We start from the raw sequence: 21,141 nt of genomic DNA on the forward strand, positions 1-21,141 counted from the left end.
CAAGTCCATTGAAATGCGTCTCCGATAATCAAAAGACCTATCATTCCGATTTCTATGCAGGTTTGTTTTTTTGTCCCCAAATTATTTCATACTTGGCACCTTTAACAGACTATTATTCTGTGACAAAGCATTTTCTTTAAAAACCCAGACATATTTCGCACCATCATTATCTTTTGAACGATAACTGCGAGTTTGAATGTCCTAGTCCGAACGCACTTGATTTGGCGGCGGTCCCAATGAGTCGTTCTCGATCAAAACTTCAACTCGAGAAAAACGCGAAAAACAGTTTTGTTTAATAAAACACTGTAGATTTGCTGCATTATTATAAATATACACTAAAAATGGCCAAACATATTAACCACTGATATCATAGAACCCATAAAAAGTGTCAGATAATGAATAATTTCAAGCTCGAGCGTGAAAAATGAAGAAAATTGCTGGCATTTGAGTCCGTACTCCAGGAACGTTCGGGTTTTCCATTGTTATGCAAACGAACAACGAGGGATAAACCTCTGACAAACATTACTGTCCCACTGTACACGCTGACAGTTTACAAACAAGCTAATCCTTCAAGTGTCTCAGATAAGACATCTAATAAAACGGTTTTCATGGTGAAACAAAATGGCCGATGTTTGAAAAAAAATTGCTGTGTCAGAGTGCGACACTGAGTGGCAGATTTTTCTTTGCCTCGTCTGTCAACACTTTCTTTCAAGATTGTTATTTATCAATCTCTGCACAAGTTCATTTGCTTTCACAGCAGACTTTCTCACTGGTCGTCTGGAAGTGGTTTGCGTTGTGTCTGGGTTTTGTATGGTTGAACTCATTTCGGTAGGTTCCGTTTCCGTCTGAACTGAATTGGAAGTTTCCGCAGTGGATATAGACGGGATATTGGTCTGTTTGTCGTTCCCCGACGAGTGAGTATTTCGACTGAGCGTACTATACCATCCGAACCTGGTAACAGCTTAATAACCTTGGCCATGTGCCAATGTACACGTTTTCTCATATTGTCATGAATTAATACAATGTCTCCGATTTTCACAGTGTTATGTTTCACACATGTGACGACTACCGTGCTTTAAATATGTAGTACAATAGCAATAAAACTCTAAGTAAAAAAATTTCTTAACAATTAACACACCAACTAAGGTGTATTTTGTAGTTTGGGTGGGTCATATCTAGGTTTATTAAAAACATCAGGTAAATCGTTTATGAAAATATTGAATAGGGTTGGGCTTAAGTTACAGTCCTGTTTTACTCCCACCCTTGAAGTGAAGTGTTCATTTAATCCTTCTTCGCTTTTAACTTTATATTTTACCTTACTATACATATTTTGGATAATTTTATAGATTTTGCCAGATATTCCAAGTTTTAACAAATTAATATACAACCCCTGATGCCAGACACTGTCGAAGGCCTTTTTAGGTCAACAAAGCGTGCATATATTTTATTTGTATTTTTACTATTATTTTTTTGTATTTTAATATTTTCTTTGTTATTGAAAGTGCTACTATAATAAAGATAATTGTTAATTATTGTTTTAAGAATGAAGATATTGTCGGAATCCAAATTGCTTGTTTGAAAGTATGTTCTTTTTCTCTAAAAAAGTGGTTAGTCTAATGTTTAGAATGCTTGTAAATAATTTGCAAAGGCAACTAGAAATGGCAATGCCTCTATCGTTTGATGGGTCGGATTTGGAGCCGGATTTGTGGATTAGTATTAAAAAACTGAGGTCCCAAGAATCTGGAAAGTGATTTGAATTAAAAATTATATTAAAAAGCTTATGTATGGCTTTCAGTAGGTTGGCTCGGCTGTGTTTTAGCATTTCATTGGCTATTTTATCTTGACTCGAAGCTTTATTATTTTTCAATAATATTTTTAGTCCCCGTTCGGACGGAGTCCGAAAACGGGGACTTATGTTTTGCCCTGTGTGCGTCCGTCCGTCCGTCCGTCCGTCCGTCCGTGCGTCCGTGATCACCTGTATCTCGAACATGCATGGACCGATTATGTTCAAACTTCACTCATACATCACACATTATATGGGACATATGCACATGCATTTTTTTCATGATCCGATTAACGATAGCCGAATAGCGGCCATTTTAAGGCCGAAAATGCATCAAAATCGCACATTTTCACCATTCCGGACCCGGATCTCAGTTATGCATGGACGGATTTCGTTCAAATTTGGTACATACATTAAACATAATAGGACCTTGATGCACGTCATTTTTTTTTCGGATCAAGTTCGAAATGGCCGACTGGCGGCCATTTTGGTTTAAAGAATTCAGTTCTGGATCTGTATCCGAGACATGTCTGGATTGATCAAGTTCAAACTTCACACACACAAGGTACATCATGTCACAAATATGTATGTGCATTTGTTTCATGATCCCATTAACGATAGACAAATGGCGGCCGCTTTAAGGCCGAAAATGCATTGAAATCGCACATTTTCACCATTCCGGACCCAGATCTCAGTTATGCATGGACGGATTTCATTCAAATTTGGTACATACATTAAACATAATAGAACCTTGATGCACGTCATTTTTTTTCCGGATCAAGTTCGAAATGGCCGACTGGCGGCCATTTTGTTTTAAAGAATTCAGTTCTGGATCCGTATCCGAGACATGTCTGGATTGATCAAGTTCAAACTTCACACACACAAGGTACATCATGTCACAAATATGTATGTGCATTTGTTTCATGATCCGCTTAACAATAGCTGAATGATGGCCATTTTAAGACCAAAAATGCATTAAAATCACGTATTTTCACAATTCCGGAACCAGATCTCAGTCATGCATGGATGGATTTTGTTCAGATTTAGTACAATGTGTTGTACATATGCAGGTGCATTTCGGTCATGATCTGCTTTGAATGTATATGTCACTCAAATATGAACGGAACGGGGACGTGTCATTGACAATGACTTGTATCTTTTAGAATTGGACCGTTCAAGTCAGAATTAAAAGCCATGTGTTCTTCTTTGTTCTTTAATTCAGTAGTTAAATCATGAATGTGGAATGTGGAATTTTTAATATGAAAGCCATTCAACTGGTTTTATATTGTTGTTACACTCATTGTGCAATTCTTCATTATTCATTTCACGCAATGTTTTCCAGAATTCAGAAGGGTTTTCTTTTGAAGTTTCAAGTTGGTTTAGTAGTTGAGCCTTTTTTTGTTTTTTCTTCTCTTCGATGGTTTTTTTAACAGTTTTCTTGTTTGAAAGAAACGACCACGTATATTTGGGTTTTGGGGAAATTTTTCCAGCAAATTTGAAAGGCTTCTCAGCTCTTTTCTGATGGACCAGCAATCTTGATCAAACCAGTTTTTCTTTTTTTCGTTTTTCTTTTTTTTTATTTTGGGGGTGATTTTTTTTTAGACTTCTGTCGGCAATGGAGGTGATTAAATTTTCAAAATCAATAATTGCTTTGTCTGTATCATTGTCACTATAGGATCTGTTAAGATAATATTCAATATCACTGTTATGTAATAGCTGTGATGTTTCAAAATGATGTTTTGCCTGGTTATCCCATATATATTTAGATGGCAGGGGCTCTAATATATTTTTTTTGATGTTTTATTTATTTTGAGAAGACTATCTTTATTAAACAATGGTCTGAGATTAATGAGAGATCTGTACTTTAAAGTAATTAATTTTATCAAATAATGGTTTAGAAGTAATAGCAAAGTCAATGGTACTGCTACCTCTTGGTGTGTGGCATGTGTATTTACCCATCGAATTACCCATACTTCTACCGTTTAAGATAATTAGGTTGCAGTCTATGCATAATTGATCAGTTTCCTGCCGAATTATACCACAGGGAGCCCAGGAACTATAACCAACTGTAATACGCAGTCTCTATGAGCGGGGGGGGGGGGGGGTATCGGCTGGTATCTAGTGTAAGAAATAGACTATTTCTTACACTAGATACCAGCCGATACCCCCCCCCCCCCGCTCATAGAGACTGCGTATTACAGTTGGTTATAGTTCCTGGGCTCCCTGTGATTATACATGTCATGACATACATTTGAGTCTATTTGACCTTTCAACCTGTACGTGAAGGAAATAAACAGTTAACAAACATACACCTAAAACACATGCTGCAAAATGGCGACGCGCAGCAAAAGGAAAACTTCGTCGAAAGAATCGGAGGTTTCAGAAGTTACGGATAACCAGGTGGGTGAATTAGCCAGTAAACAAAGCATTACCATGGAAATCTTTCTTATGTAGTTTTGGCGAAAGATTTTTGTAAGAGTATTTAGCTGTATTCGCTGGTCTGATTACGGAGTGGAGAGTCATATGGCCAGACCACAGTCACTTGGGGGCTGAAAATTATGGGGTGAGATTAGTGCCAAAATTAAATATTTTCTCATTATTTCTTCATGATTAATTTATTTAATCATTATTTTATAATTACATCATTGTTGTGTAATTATTATGCCATTATTATTTTATTGTAGTTACATTACTTTATCATTATTAATTGTGTTATTATTATACCATTATTGTGTCATTATTTCATTGTGTTTACATTATTATATCATTAGTGTGAAATTATTATACCATTATTGTTTCATTATTTCATTGTGTTTACATTATTATTACGTTATTGTGAAATTATTATACCATTATTGTTTCATTATTTCATTGTGTTTACATTATTATATCATTATTGTGAAATTATTATACCATTATTGTTTCATTATTTCATTGTGTTTACATTATTATATCATTATTGTTTCATTATTTCATTGTGTTTACATTATTATTACGTTATTGTGAAATTATTATACCATTATTGTTTCATTATTTCATTGTGTTTACATTATTATTACGTTATTGTGTAATTATTATACCGTTATTGTTTCATTATTTTATCATTATTGTGAATTTTATTCGCCATTATTATTTCATTATTCTTTCGTTATTTTATCATTAATAAATAAACAACCCCCTAAGCTAGCACCAAAATGATTACCACATTCAGGCAGCCCGCTGGATAAGTTTAAACGCAATATTTATTTATTTTCCTTTGATAACCTTATGTAACCTTCAACAAATCCATGATATGAAATTCATGCTGAAAAATAGGAAGTATTTGCCAACCCGTAAAATGAAAGACACAAAATAAGGATGCCTAAAGGGTCTACCCTGTCATGGCCGCTGGCGGGAGAGAACGTGTTAATGTGAGCTCTGATGCCGATTCAGATAGCATCAGAGATGCCTGCAATTATTTAAGAAGCGCTAGTGACATTTTGCAGAGATCAGTTGCTATTCAAGAAGCACCATATGCATGTCACATGGATGTCCATCGTGACAGAGATAGGGCGCAGTCTCAAGCAAGACAGTTGTCGACAGCGTCACCGCGTGATGATGCGCGTACTGCGTCCGGTGTGTCTCCGCCATTAGATCTAAGCAGCACCATCAGAGACGAAATGAGAAGAACCTTTGGAAGACGTCGTTATGGGGAAGTTTCACGGTCATTTTCAAGCACCAGAAGATGTGGTACGAGAAGACGTGGTGCAGTTCGTCATGGTCAGGGCAACAGCAACTTATCTCTGAGTCGTCCAACATGGTCACATGTATGGATAGCCCTCGCGTCTACTGATCAGCATTGGTCGCCAGGTCCAGAAGATAAACGATTACTGATCAAAGCGGGATTGGGGGAAAGAAAATTACGCATGCCTATTGGAATGGATAGTGCTGAAGTTGTGAAGTTTTTGGTTGAAGCATATCCAAAATTAGAATTTGCTGGTGGATTTGAAATATGCAGAGTGTCGCGAGGTTCGAGATCACTCACTGTAATGACTTGCCTACCAGAGGGGTACTCTCAACAATATATTGCGTTTGAAGCAGGTCAAGCCAGGCTATTTATTAGACCAGTGCAGCATGATCTGGACGTAACTCCAATCTTAAAACCAAATGAAGTTGTGGAATCCATTGAGGTAAGGTTATTTGATATTTACAAAGAAAAAAACCTCTACTACATCCTTAAACCCATCATTTCACTTGTGCAAGTTATCAATTTAGAACCTATTAAAATTAAAGCCCTGCAATCTGTAATTTTTAAGAATGGAAAATGTTCACTTAGGCTGTGGGCCGAAGGGAATAGCAGGTATTTCTGGTACCTCACAGTGTGTCCAGACATATACTAGTGCTCGAGTAAGGCCATGCAATATGTGTTTTATAACGCATTACACGTTCATAATGTACTGTACTGTGACATTGCATCCCATTCAAGTCTCATCTCGTAGATAGCGAGACTGATGCTACGACCTTCTGACATGACATAGTCGGTTTGTAATAAAATAATAAAACATGTACATGTGTATTACCACATTCATAGGGAACAAATGTGTAATAGTAATACATTAAAAATGTAGAGAAAATTTAGTTATTGTAATCCATCATATCGTGAGCAGCTATTTTTTCATCCACCTGGACATCCCAGTATCCTAGTTACCTCGGGCCTGCGCATTTGCATTTTTCTGATTTGGAACGCTTATGCGAGATTGAAACGGGATCTTGGTATCATGTCACCTAGTTGCAAAGCCTAAGTAATGTACCTCTGGTATTATACATGTATTTATACTAGTAATAATATAAAAGAAAAGTTGTAGATAATGCTAGTGTAACCTAGGTCCACTTTTTACATTATGTAAATTTAGTATTTAGATAGTTTGTTTTTATAGTCTGTACCTTTTTGTAAGCAGGTAAATTTATTTCAACATATCTGCATTATGCACAATTTTTAGATGTGGGTATATCGCCCTCTATAGTTGGAAATATGTAGATGGAGTTGGAAGACAGGGAATTTGGGTTTTTCTGTGAACCATTTTTAATCACATCAAGTTGTTCAATTTTGGGTTATTTTTGTATTTTGAACATTGAGTTGTCATTTGAAATCTATTAGGTCAAAAGCAGGGGGATTGGCACAAGAGGGTGCCATCTGATCTGAATGGAACGTTTCAATGTCAGTCATTCATAGCTCTGTCATCACATTTTAATGAAACTTTGTACATACATCCTCTAGGACTATGCAGAGACCTGATTAGTTTTGGAGTAAATAATTGTGCATATTACCTAATTTGCATAGTTAATTCATTTTCAGCATTCCACTGATATCTCAAGTACTAATCATAACATTTCAATGAATCTAGGACTATGCAGAGACCCAATTAGTTCTTGGTATATATTATATGCACCTAATTTTCAACTTTTACACTGATATCCCAAGCACTAATCATCAATTTTCTCAATGAAACCTCGTACATAGATGCTCTAGTACAATAGACAGATCTAATTAATTTTGGGTTGAAATATGTACATATTAATCACATAATTTGCATAATTAACCTATTGTAACCTTTTACATTGATATCTAAAATACAAATTCCATTTCAATGTAACTTGATACAAAGATGCTCTAGGACAATGTACAAATCTGATTAGTTTGGGGTTAAAATCTGTTCATATTAATTCCCTAATTAGCTATAATAATTCATAATTTGTTGGTTCTAATCACAATTCTAATAAAACTTGGTACATGGTATGTTACATTGCACAGACCTTATTAGTTTTACACTCAAATCTGTTCATATTAATTTCCTGATTTGCATAATCAGTTTTCAGCTTGTCATTAATATCTCAAGTAAAGGTAATTTAGAATTATGTCTCCAATACTCTCAGCACACAGGAGTTCTTTCTATGTTTTCTTTGATTAATCCTGTTAATAGTAACCCTTAACATAGTAATCATGGCAACAATATTAATGACCTCAAAATATTAAGAAAACGCTTTAAATGTTTCTTATTACTATTCGTATATTATTTTTAGGCAATTAATAACACTCCAACAGTAGCATGTAGCACCTGTGGCATCCATGTACCATACTCTACTATACGAGAACACATTGATGGTTGTGCTGGTCTTAAAAATAATGATCTTGATTGTGATGATTTGAAGTAAGTATATTGAACACTATGTAATTTTTGGTTGTGACATCTGATTTTAATACATTCCCAAATACCTGGGATGGTCCTCTGTCAGATTTTTCATTTCATGACATCCCATGCTAATATTTTTGTCATATTTGGTCAAAAATTATTTTCTCAACAGCCTACTGTCTGATTGCTTCGAAATTTGGCATGAATATTCTTGACATGAACTACACTCAGTCTTATTAATTTCATGACACTATTTACAAGGGTCTATTTTTAGCTCATCGCTCCATGAGACTGACCGTCTGTTTCCCTGGTATCCATGAACGACTTCTTCTCTGAAACTGCTGAACCGTTTGCCTTGGTTTTTGGTGTGAAGGTGCATTAGGGGAAGGAGATGGAGATCTGTTCATGAGAAGACAAAAAACATTGAACATTTTCATTTTTGACTTCTTTTCAAAAACCTTTGGCCAGATTGCTTTCAAATTTACAATGTAGACACTTGGGTGTCCTAGTTATATTTGCTCATTTGGTGACATTATCTTCTAATTAGTACTTTTGCTGAATTATTTGGTTATTATGTTTTTTGCTCTGCTGTCAACAAAGTTGACACAGTGGAGCTGTTCATATTACTGAATATCCATCGTCGTCTGTCATCGTCAAATACAATTTTAACTTCTTCTGCGATATTTTTGACTTCTTGCAAAAAACGGCAAGTCATATTGCTTTGATATTACATATATAGGTACTGCTGGGTACATGTGGACCTTTCTCAGATTTGTTCATTTCGTGATGATATCTTTAATTCTCTAATTTTGATGAATATTTTTGTCATTTTTGGTAAAAGTGATATTTTCGAGTTCTTGTTAAAAACCACAAGTCTGATTGCTTTGATACTATGCATTTAGTTCATTTTCTAATGATATCTTCAGTTCGTAATTGAAATGTGCATTGCCAGCAGTGGAGCTATCTCAACTGACAGGCTGCTTGTTGCTATTTTTCAATAATTATATCCTTCTTTTATTACACATTTACAGCACATCCACACACAATGACAATTTTCCAAATTCATATGCACCATTGTCAACACAGAGTAATGACTCATCAGCTGCTTTGACACCAAGTAATAGCTCAACCCCACCAAGGGTACCAAGTAGTAATTCAACTCATCCAGTGGCACCGTGTACTGTTAACATCTTAATCCCGTCAGTGGCACCAAGTAGTGATTCAACACCTGCATCTGTATGGAATGATAATATGTCTACATCTGCACCAAGTAATATATCAACATCTTCAGCTGGCCTATTATCAATCATGGATAAGTAAGTATAATCACCATCTGTATTATCATTTCTACCATTTGGAGGCATTGTTGTCATTGTGTGGTATGTGCAATACTCCAGCAGGGCTGGTTTTTCTTTTGGAAGGAATGATTTCAGTAATTTCAAATGATGTGTTTGAAACATTAGTTTGTTAGTCCCCGTTCGGATGTAGTCTGAAAACGGGGACTTTGTTTGCCCTGTGTGCGTCCGTCCGTTCGTCCGTCCGTCCGTGCGTGCGTCTGTCCGTGATCACCTGTATCTCAGACATGCATGGACTGATTAAGTTCAGACTTTACTCATACATCACACATTATATGCACGTGCATTTTTTTCATGATCCGATTAACGATAGCTGAATAGCGGCCATTTTAAGGCCGAAAATGCATCAAAATCGTTCATTTTCACCATTCCAGACCCGGATCTCAGTTATGCATGGACGGATCATTTTTTTTCCGGATCAAGTTCAAAATGGCCGACTGGTGGCCATTTTGTTTTAAAGAATTCAGTTCTGGATCCGTATCCGAGACATGTCTGGATTGATTAAGTTCAAACTTCACACACACATGGTACATCATGTCACAAATAGATATGTGCATTTGTTTCATGATCCGCTTAACAATAGCTGAATGATGGCCATTTTAAGGCCAAAACGAAAATGCATCAAAATCACATATTTTCACAATTCCGGAACCGGATCTCAGTCATACATGGATGGATTCTGTTCAGATTTAGTACATATATTAAACATAATATAAGCTTGATGCACACCAATTTTTCTTCGGATCAAGTTCAAAATGGCCGACTGGCGGCCCATTTTGTTTTAAAGAATTTAGTTTTCGATCCATATCTCGGACATGCCTGGACAGATCAAGTTCAAACTTCACACAAACATCATACATTATATCATACATATGCCTGTGCATTTGGGCCAGTCCTTTTAAGGTTAAAAATTCACCAAAATTGCACATTTTTACCATTCCGGAACTGGATCTTAGTCCACCAAAAGTGGTCTGAGATTTCGGTCATGATCTGCTTTGAATGTATATGTCACTCAAATATGAACAGAACGGGGACGTGTCATTGACAATGACTTGTTATAAATGTTTTCGCACACAGTGGAGCTATCTGTTTTATTTATTCATTGGTTCAGAACAACTTATTATTTTCTACATGTAGATGTTATTCAGAAATTGTAACAGATGAAGAACAAACTGATGAAAGTGCAGAAGATGAAATTATTCATGGGGAAGGGATTATCACCAATCAATACACAAGGTATTCTATTGCTTGGAATCTATGTATAAGCTGAAACTTTGTTAATATGACAAAACAATATATCAGACTTGTTTTTTGTATTTCTGCGCAAAGTAATTTCTTCCCGGTAAACATCAAATATTTTGTAAGAAATAGCATGGAGTTGAATCAACAGAGGTCTAGGTTATCAAGAAAAGACCAAACCATTCTTTTCTAATTGGTGTATTACACTTTAAGAGTTTCTCCCACTGAATGTGCATACAAAATGCAATATATATCACTCAGGTTATTTTTCTGTCAATTTGTGTGAGTTAAGGTTCAGCTGTTTTTGCCAAAAAAATATGAAAATTTTGATGTCACTCACTGGATTAAACTAACATAGTAAGACAAGTAAATTTATATCTTTGTTCGTATTTTTGTAGGGTTACATTGGAGTATGCAAAGGCTGTATTAGAATATCATGTAGAACAATTGGGACTCAAATATGTATATAACTCATATGCAGAAAATCAGTATCAAAACATAAATATTGTGAGGAGGAATTTGTGGAAAACTGGAGCAAGATCTATCAGCAAGTCAGATTTTGATCCAAAACATCCATTCCGAGTACGATTTGTAGGAGAATCTGGTTTAGATGAAGGAGGGCCAAGAAGAGAGTTCCTTAGATTACTAATGAAAACCATACAAGAAACTGGAGTGATGGAGGGTAGTGGAAACAATTTATGTTTCTCCCATGACATTCAATTGTTTGCTCAGAATAGATACTATTTGGTTGGAAAAATGGTTGCCCTCTCATTGTCCCATGGTGGTCCAGGACTTTATTGTTTAGCAAAGCCTGTTTACCAATATTTGGTGTCTGGAAATGTTAAACATGTTGAAGCAGATGATATCCCAGACTATGAAGTAAGACAGTTAGCCAAAAAAGTAGGTGAAGTTTTGAAGTTGTTATATTGTTGGTTACTCATATATATTACCTACTGGTTGATTAATGTTTGTATTATGCAAAGACTTGTGATATGGTTTCTGAAATTTATTACATTAGTGAAGCATCATTTCACCTATAATATAATTTTCTATGGCTTGTGTTGAGAAAATGTAATTTGAGGTTAAGAGTAGGATTGAAAGTGATTGTCTGGGAGCCAATTTATAATGAGTGCCATTTACTCTCTGTGTGACACATGAATTTGAACACCACTAATAAAAAGTTGTTAACTGATTTGCCGACTGATGCTGAAATTCACCGCAAAGATAAGCCATGTGTACATGTCTAGACAAGGATTGAGTCTTGTGTTATAATAAATTGTGGCAGTCGTTTGAGTAGAGTATTTCCTAAATTTTGAATTTCTTTCTGTTAGATCCAAGACTGCAACTCAGATGAAGACATGAGAAATGCTTTAGAATTGTTAGGAGATCATGTTATTGCTGTCTCTGGATACACAACAGTCGAAGAAGTAACTCTTAAGGAAAGGGAGCTCATCATTAAAAATCTTGGAGTGCACTATTGTGTTCACCGGTCATTATCTGAAATTGAACAGTTTAGAGATGGTCTAAACACATTGCAAATAGCAGACTTGATTACTAAAGAGCCTGGTAAGTTAGTTTTCTTCCCTTTATATGTTAAAGTGTCTTCACAACTGCAGACACGACAGACAATGACCATGATGCCATGTAAAATATGGGTAAACTTGCAAATAATGATTTTACCCACACTGTATATTACATTGCAGCAGACTGAACATAAATGTATACAGTTGTGAGGACCATGGAATTTTACCTACTATGATCTTGTTGAAGAGGAGCCCATCAATTTGGTATTGTCATGTTTTAGACATTGGCATAGGCTACATGATTTTTTTCCATGCACAATTCAATACAAGATCTACTGTTTGATTTCAGTTGAAATTTGGCACACTGCTAATCTATGATGAGTAAATTTCCTAATGGGATATTGGTGCAAGTTTGTGCATTAGGTACATGTAATTAATACAGAAATTATACAAAGCTAGCCTAGGATCCAGGCTAAGTTCAACGGTTGCATTCGTCTCAACTAACACCTAGCCTTGATGCTAGGAATTTTCAATTAACGATGTAAATTTATACAGAACACTATAGTAACGAAAAATACACTGCCCAACTTCGCTTATTTTGATTGGAAAGCTCAATTTATGCTGGGGAGTTCGTATTACAGTAATATGCTGAGCGTTAACTCTGATTGGTTGGGAAAAAATGCAGAGCAGTGACTGGCAGTTATCAGAATATTTTTCATTACTACAGCAACATTTTTTACATGACCCTCTTTTATGACTTTCTGCATAAATTTGACTGTTAATTCAAAATTCAAGGCTTGGGTGTTAGTAGAGACGATGCAACCGTAAAACTTAGCCTGGCTAAGACGAAGCCTGCTGCATTTGTCTGGCATGCTGGTGATCTTCAACATTTTCATATCCACATAAATTTGTTTTGGGTTTCAACCTACTGTAATTAATTAATTAATGAGATCGTATCTAATTGATTTTGAATTTTTGTTAATATCTTGTTTATTTTTAGGTTGTCTGCAAAAGCTAATGTTGGCCAGTATTTTGATTGAATGTTTTTAATTCTGGTAATTACTTGCAGGTTCTATGGAGTACTTCTTATGTGCAAATAAGAGCATGAAACCAACTGTAAGCTATATAAAGGATATGACTGTTGATTACAGTCCAGAAGGTTCAAATGACAGAATTCTAGAAGAAACTACCATATACAACTGGTATGAATATCTGGATGATTGTGCAAAAGGTGAATTCACATTAGTATTTTGGACATTTGAGCTTTTGGTCCGGTTGTGCATTCATTCCTATAACTGATTTTCATTTTCCTCCTATGTGAATAAGAAGGTAGCACACTTTTATTCATGTGAGTGAATATTTATTGTGTTTTTGTAGGTTACTGAGCAGCCAAGCTTTTTAATTTGCATGTTTTCCATTCATATACATGATGAATGTGCATGTCTCCATCTAATGAGCTATGCTGGCAATGGGTTGGTATAGGACAATTTTAGGCCTCTTGAAAGAGCTCTTAGTCGCGTGACCTGTATCTGTTTTAATACTATTGGAGACAAATAACTACAAAGTTTATTTTCTGTATATGCAAGTGCATATGTGACAACTCAAAAAATTAGTTTATTAGAACCACCTTCATCTCAATGAGCATCCTTCTAGTTAAATCAAGAATTGCCTAATGAGCTGCTTTCCCCCAAATTGACCATAAACACAGTAAGTTTGCACCAACCAATGCCAGGGACACTATGTGTGTAGTGCCAGCTACTAAATGTTCCAAAAATTGAAGAAGCAATAAGGCGACAAGTGTGTGTTGCGATACAATGTCTGTAGTCTCCAGTGGTGGTTGTACTTTCATTTGGACTAAAAACATCCCTGTGTGTTTATCCTGGTGTGCATATTCAGTATGACTGTAAAACCTGTAATAGAAGCCATAAGTAATGGTAAAGTACAACATAGGGGAATATGGCTTCTCTTAGAGCATCTACACATGAGAAATGTGTTGTCAGATCATATGACGAATATAATCAATGTGGAACATGGTTCCGTGGGCACTGATCACACGTCCGATTCAGATCACCTTATATTCTATTGAAATCTGGCAATAACAAGAGCAGTATTTATTGCGAAATGAAGAAAAACAAGTTTAACACTTTTATAGTTCTCAAACAAACATGTTTGTCCTGTGAATTTAAAACAGGCGAGAGCTCCAGACTTATACTTGAGAGAATAGCATCCTGTACTTTACCTTTGCAGTAAATTTGAAAGCCAACTTCTTGGGTGTTCTGACATGGTGTGCACTTGGTCCAAGTGAATCTAAAACAGTAATTTGTTTTGAAGTGATGTTTGTTCTTTTTTTTTCCATGATGCTACTGGATTATATGGACTGGCAATCATATTTTTATGCTATATTGTATTTTCACAGGAGAAGTTAAAGCAAATTTTAATGATGGAAATGAAAATGCTGAAGTATCTGTTCAGATTTCTCTTGGAGATTTGCTTACATTTTTCACGGGAGTTGCATCGGTCCCACCACTGGGATTACATCCAGAGCCATCCATATCCTTTCTGAGAGACAAAGACCACATTTTTCCCACAGCTAATACATGTGCCAATATCCTATCACTCCCACTAGGTTTAATTGATGTGGAGGTATTTGGAGAAAGATTCACATATGCTCTTACTAACAGTATGGAATTCGGAGTTGTTTAGAAAGTTGTCATTGTATTCATAAAATATTCACAATGACCATAGTGTATATTATACCCAGTTACAATATCACCTACTTGGCTTTGTTTCTCCAAACTATGTCCTCTCAAAATATACACAAGTTTTCCACCTGCTTCATTTTTTAAAATTTTCCACCAAAACACAAGCCTCAAGAGAACCCAGACTGCTTCACTTTTTTAAAATTTTCTGCCAAAAGACGATCCATGAAAATTAGAGTTCTCCATCTATTCTTGGTTCCTATCAAACTTTTCCCTGCCTCTAGGCAGACTATGCAATCAGTCAATTGTGGTTTTCATATAATAAATTGAAGAAGTAAGTGTCCAAATTTGTGTACACAAAATCCTATGCTTGCTTTCGTCGTCGTCAACTTTACATTTTCGACTTCTTCTTAAAAACCACAAACTGTATAGCTGTGAAACTTTCTAGGAAGGTACCTTGGGTGGTTCTCTCGATTTTTGGTGAATTGTTTTGTTATTTTTGGTAAAAAGTGATATTTTCATCTTCTTGTTAAAAACTGCAAGTCCGATTGTGTTGATATTACATATATAGGTACTACATGTTGACGTTTCTCAGATTTGTTCATTTTGTCTTTAATTCTTTAATTTTGGTGAATATTTTTGTCATTTTTTGTAAAAAGTGATATTTTTGACTTCTTGCTTTAATTGAAATGTGTATCGCTAAGAGCGGAGCTATCTCAGCTGACAGGCTGTATGCTTGATAAAATTTAAAATGTTATGACATTTTCCACAGGAGCAAGGTTGGAATATTTTCGCTATGTTTATAATATAAAATGTTATATTTTGACATTTGCCTTTTATATGTGTGTACTATTTCGCGTTAACTTTGTATTACTACTGTGAATGTTTTAAACAGTACATATACAATGCTTTTGGGTATCATGTGTAAACTGATGGGAACAGTCCTGTATTTGTCTACCATGGGCTACTATGTTAGCATTTCAGTGAGAACTTTGCACAAACCAAACCATTTCACATACTGGTAGACTGAACTTTTCCAAATTTTCTGTTTAAATTGCATGATACAATCTCTGCCAACATTTTGTGAGAAATAAACAAAACTGTAGGTACATGATTTTAGGCCTCTGAATTCAGTAATTTCCTATGATCTACGGTAATTACATCATACAGTTACCTGAGTTTGGCTCATTTCAGGGACCAATCAAACTTGTTTAACCTATATTTTTCCCAAACACACTACATTTGGATACAAACCTGGTAATCTAATAATAGTGGACTGATGACCAACAGTATAGTGTCATAAGACATGTACATTTATATATTAACAATGTTATTAAAAATTAAACTTTACAGAAAATGTTTTTATAACATTCTGATTATTTTGTTTTGATTATTTTTGCAATACAGCTGCAATAAAGGCATTGACTTGATGGAATCAAATATGGCAGTAGTTTGGATTGTTGATTTTATTTGTAACAAATGTAACAAAAGTTGTGTTTTTCAATGAACATTTGCAGAAATCATGGCAAAAACATCGCCGTATCAGTTTTGAGGCAGGATTCGCAGTGCATCATGGAGAATCAAACGTACGCTGAATGATAACAAGACAACCATTGGCAGTCGTTATTCAGCGTACATTTGATTTCTCATGATGCGTTGCGAATCCTTCCTCAAAAATGATACAGCAATGTTTTTGTCAAGAATTCTGGCAACGACCAAGTGGATTTGAATTTATAAGTTTTTGTTGTTGTATTTTCTGAGTTTGTTGATTTTTATGTTTTTTTTGTGTCAGGAGTTTCACAACTTGTCTTTTTATATAGGTAGGAGAATATATACATTTCATTTTCATGAAATCAACAATCTACGCTATGTGTGACTGATTCGTTTTGAGATTTGAACAAATTTGTCAAAATATCGGACATCAAATCATATTCTGTAAATGAACAGTGTCATTATCAATGCTTGTTTATTATTGAGACACAGGTACATTCTATATTGAACAAATATTACTCTAGGCCATTGTGTTATTTCTTTATATCAATCAAGCTTCTACTCATGGTTTCAATCTAATTTGTTACTGCTTGAAAGATGTGTGTCAAAGCACAACATTTGGGACTGAGACTGTCATTAACAACGACTTGATATGTTTTAAACAAGGAAAGGGGAAAACAGAAAGGTAGTTATGAAATATCTTAAACGAGGGTGGGGAGAACATGGAGATACCATACTGGCCCTGATATAGGCCCATTCTAACACTTTCAAAATATTGCGATATAATTATAAGGGTATAAGCACAACTTTAGAATTTGATCTGGTTTTGTGTAGTGGGGAGGGGTGGGGGTGCTTACCAGTGTAAGTACAGTAAATAAAGTTAAAATTGTTGAAATATAATTGTCTTTTATTACAGTTTTTATCTATTGCTGTGATAATACGATACACAATATGAAACAGCATTAAACCTTACACCCTGTGTTCAATTGTTGTGTTTATAAAGGCTTTGACATCTTCATAGATCATTACTCCACTACTGTCATCATGGCAATTAAGTGGATCAATGGTACTGGATAGATTCTCAAGCTCATCGCCCATTAAAGGGCATGGAATATTTGGAATTATCACTTCATTTTCATTTTGTTCAGGTACAGGCCCATCATAATCTATTCCATATGCATCAATTTCCTCCTGAAATAATATAGCAGAAAATGTTTGTAACCTTATAACAAACACATAACAAACAAAAGGTGTTCAGTTCTGCTATTATTTTTACAATCTAACCATTTTGCAAGTATCCCGTATATGCATGATGCCTGGGATTTGCTTGTAGCAAGTGGTGTATTTACACCTACACACCTACCTGGTTACGTGGTTCAAATAGCTCGCCCATTGCTCGATTAGATGATTGTGCCATAGACAAAGAACCCTGGATCCACAGTTGACGAGGTGTTTTGTGCTGTGCCGAGCTAAGTTTGTGGTGGTTCCATCCTTCATTCCAGTGACTTAAATCACGATTAATAGTCGGCAGAAAGGTGTAATGGAGACTAAACATGTCAACATCATTCTCAATATCAAGGAAAAAATGTTCCTCCAAATGGTAAAATAAAAGGTAAAATTTAAAAAAGGATCCCTTGAAAGACATCACGCCACAAGCGTTCAACCCTTTGATTGTGTACGCTTTTCCCCGCGATAAAGCTGCCTCTGCCTGGACCTCTATCAGGATGTTGCAACATAAACAGGGCAACCTGTTCATTCTCACCACCTTTATCTCCACGTATACGAGACGGAACACCAAACTTTTGTGTGGCATTCTCAAATAACTTCAGCACAGTGTCCGCTCTGTTGTTATCATTGCAGTGCAGAAAAACAACCATGCGAGAAAACCCATCTATTGCTCCGTGAATCACAAACTTCCACCTGCAGGTACAAAAAGAGCAGGAAGCTAAAAATATGCAGTCTACAAGCGCTATTGTTAAATTTAGACACAATTGCATGTTTCATTCAAAAAGTTTTTATGTGATTTGCTGTCTATATAAAGATAATATGGGAAACGATGAAGGTGTATAAGTACAATACCTAAATTAGTACAACTGAATTATTTAATGCTAGGTGAATGGTTAATGCAAAATCAATGTAGTTACACATAATACCCAAATTATTCATTCACTTGTTCACTTTCCGTATCAACTTATGATTGCCGTCAATGTGCCATAGTGCATTGGGGCATGGTACATTATAGACTCTTCTATGGATTGTTTGAATCCTTCTGGCTATCACTCCCTCCGGATCAACACGTCTAAGGCTGGATCTCACATGAAAAATTGGTACTCTTATGCCTTGTGCAAGGAGTAGTCCTTGCATACACTTCATACCTGTATTCGGTAATTTGCAAAGAATTTCCTGTACAACTCTGTCTAATTCATATTCAGTTATAATTGAATAAGTTGCTGCTACTGATAAGCCAAATTCAGACATTCTTCGAAAAACAGTTCTTCTTGAAACTCCAAGCATACTGGATATGTCAGAAACACTAAATCCTTCGCCTAACAGAAAATCCAGTTGTTCTTGAGGGATAGCATATTTTGGACGACCTGGGTCACCAGAGAATATTTGAGATGACTGATAAGAGAAACTAATATTGGAACTCTAATCAATGGTGTCTTTTGCTGCACATATCTTAGATATGACTTGGAAAGGAAAATCATGCAAAAGCTGCAATGACACAAGTTCATCTTTCAGTAAAACAAGTCTATCATAGACTGCGTCAAGATTATTCGGCTCCATTTCTAAGCATGCTGAGATTGCATTAATCTCAGAAATGACAGGCTGTGCCCAGTCACTAGCCATGTTGCATAATGCATTGTGGGATACGGAAGTCTACTTTCTTTGATAATAACAATAATGATATAATAATGTAAACATAATGAAATAATAATGGTATAATAATTACACAATAACGTAATAATAATGTTAACACAATGAAATAATGAAACAATAATGGTATAATAATTTCACAATAATGATATAATAATGTAAACACAATGAAATAATGAAACAATAATGGTATAATAATTTCACAATAATGATATAATAATGTAAACACAATGAAATAATGAAACAATAATGGTATAATAATTACACAATAACGTAATAATAATGTAAACACAATGAAATAATGAAACAATAATGGTATAATAATTTCACAATAATGATATAATAATGTAAACACAATGAAATAATGAAACAATAATGGTATAATAATTTCACAATAACGTAATAATTAAACACAATGAAACAATAATGGTATAATAATTACACAATAACGTAATAATAATGTAAACACAATGAAATAACGACACAATAATGGTATAATAATAACACAATTAATAATGATAAAGTAATGTAAATACAATAAAATAATAATGGCATAATAATTACACAACAATGATGTAATTATAAAATAATGATTAAATAAAATAATCATGAAGAAATAATGAGAAAATATTTAATTTTGGCACTAATCTCACCCCATAGAAAATCAATAAATACTAATTTAAAAAAAAAAATCATCCGTTATACGTATATAAATAAAGAAGTTGTGAAACATGGCACCTAGTAAATCGACACCCTGTCGGTTTCAAATTTCGATTTCTTACCTTAAAATGCGAAACAAAAATTTTAGAGGGGATCAGGTGTTACGTTAATAACCATTGTTCATAATCGCTAACTTGATTTTATTCAAAACTGCACAAATCCCGCGTTTTCTGATGATATCCGACGATTTCATGAACGAAAATGGCCAGCAGCCAGAATCAAGGGGGATTCGCACAGAGTTCTGGGTAAATCAAGTGCGCATACTCATTTTCAGCCAATCAGGCGTGCCGTAACAGCAAGTATTTCCTTGATCATTATTGAGCAATTATTAACAGGAACATGTCTTGGCATTAGGGTTAGGGTCGGGTCAGGTATGGGCAACGGAATTATTAACAGGAACGTGTTTTGGCATTAGAGTTAGGGTCGGGTCAGGTATGGGCAACGCAAATGGCAAGATGTACACTAACGGGTTATGGCATACATGTAGTTTAAGAAGTAAAAACACAAAATTGCCAATTTTGTGGACAATTGTAACTCAATAATAGAAATATGTTGTATTTATATATATATATATACACACTATATACTCTTATCAAATGCCAACACATCCAGTCAATCCATTGTGGTCTTGTGGGTCAGTTGTCTACACAGTGATCAGGAGGACCTGGGTTCAATTCTCATGCCTGCCAGTCTTTTCTCGCAAACACTAATTTGCAATAAAGCTAAATAAAAAAACAAATCATTCATTTGCATGACTATCCATATGGTTAAGTGGATATGTACGATGTAGGCAATGTGAGAGATCGCTGGTTCGAATCCAGTATGGTTAGCACGATTTTTGAATGGTAGTGAAAACAGTGCTCCTATAAGTAGACTTAAATCCTATCACTTGTTTGAAGACACTCGTAGTACGGTGGACAAGACAGTGCGCTGGACAGGACACTCCTACAAGACAAGATATGAAAGACGTTAAAAACATAAACAGCAACTTCTGTATATCAAGAACTCAAGTCAGAAAAACAGAACACAAGAATACTACCTCACATGGAAGCCAGTCGAAGTACGAACACAGTAGACAGTTGTAGGTCACTTGCAACAACAGACACGAAGAGCAATGCTCCTCTCCAAATGGGTCCCTTCTTTTGTATTGACCCCCTAAGGATTGCTAATCCCCCTTTCTAACTCTTCCCCCAAAAATAATGTATCGCCCCTTTTAGAATGTATTGACCCACAAATTAATAAATATTCATGAGCACAGAAACTGCTACGTCATGAATAAATTAG

At 35.3% G+C, this 21,141-nt stretch overlaps 1 protein-coding gene and 1 pseudogene across 3 annotated transcripts; one reads left to right on the forward strand and one right to left on the reverse strand.

Annotated features, from left to right (window-relative positions):
- The first annotated feature begins 4,764 nt into the window (after positions 1 to 4,764).
- Positions 4,765 to 17,160, forward strand: LOC102801814 (uncharacterized). Of its 2 annotated transcripts, XM_085495680.1 has the most exons (8): positions 4,765 to 5,952; positions 7,844 to 7,971; positions 8,985 to 9,269; positions 10,446 to 10,544; positions 10,946 to 11,447; positions 11,879 to 12,113; positions 13,140 to 13,301; positions 14,487 to 17,160. In XM_085495680.1, the coding sequence occupies exons 1-8, from the start codon at positions 5,164 to 5,166 to the stop codon at positions 14,771 to 14,773; spliced, it is 2,487 nt and encodes an 828-aa protein (XP_085351806.1). In that variant the 5' UTR covers positions 4,765 to 5,163; the 3' UTR covers positions 14,774 to 17,160. The 2 variants fall into 2 exon arrangements, with proteins under 2 accessions (XP_085351806.1, XP_085351807.1); XM_085495681.1 differs by lacking the exons at positions 13,140 to 13,301; positions 14,487 to 17,160 and adding an exon at positions 12,251 to 12,312.
- Positions 17,147 to 17,996, reverse strand: LOC146728999 (uncharacterized; annotated as a pseudogene). Its single transcript, XR_014928225.1, has 2 exons — positions 17,624 to 17,996; positions 17,147 to 17,451 (listed from the first exon to the last, which is right to left on the reverse strand). The product of XR_014928225.1 is annotated as an uncharacterized LOC146728999 (transcript).
- Positions 17,997 to 21,141: the final 3,145 nt, after the last annotated feature.

Source organism: Saccoglossus kowalevskii, chromosome 22 (genome assembly GCF_978046115.1).
Source record: "Saccoglossus kowalevskii chromosome 22, keSacKowa6.1, whole genome shotgun sequence".
NCBI lineage: Eukaryota > Metazoa > Hemichordata > Enteropneusta > Harrimaniidae > Saccoglossus > Saccoglossus kowalevskii.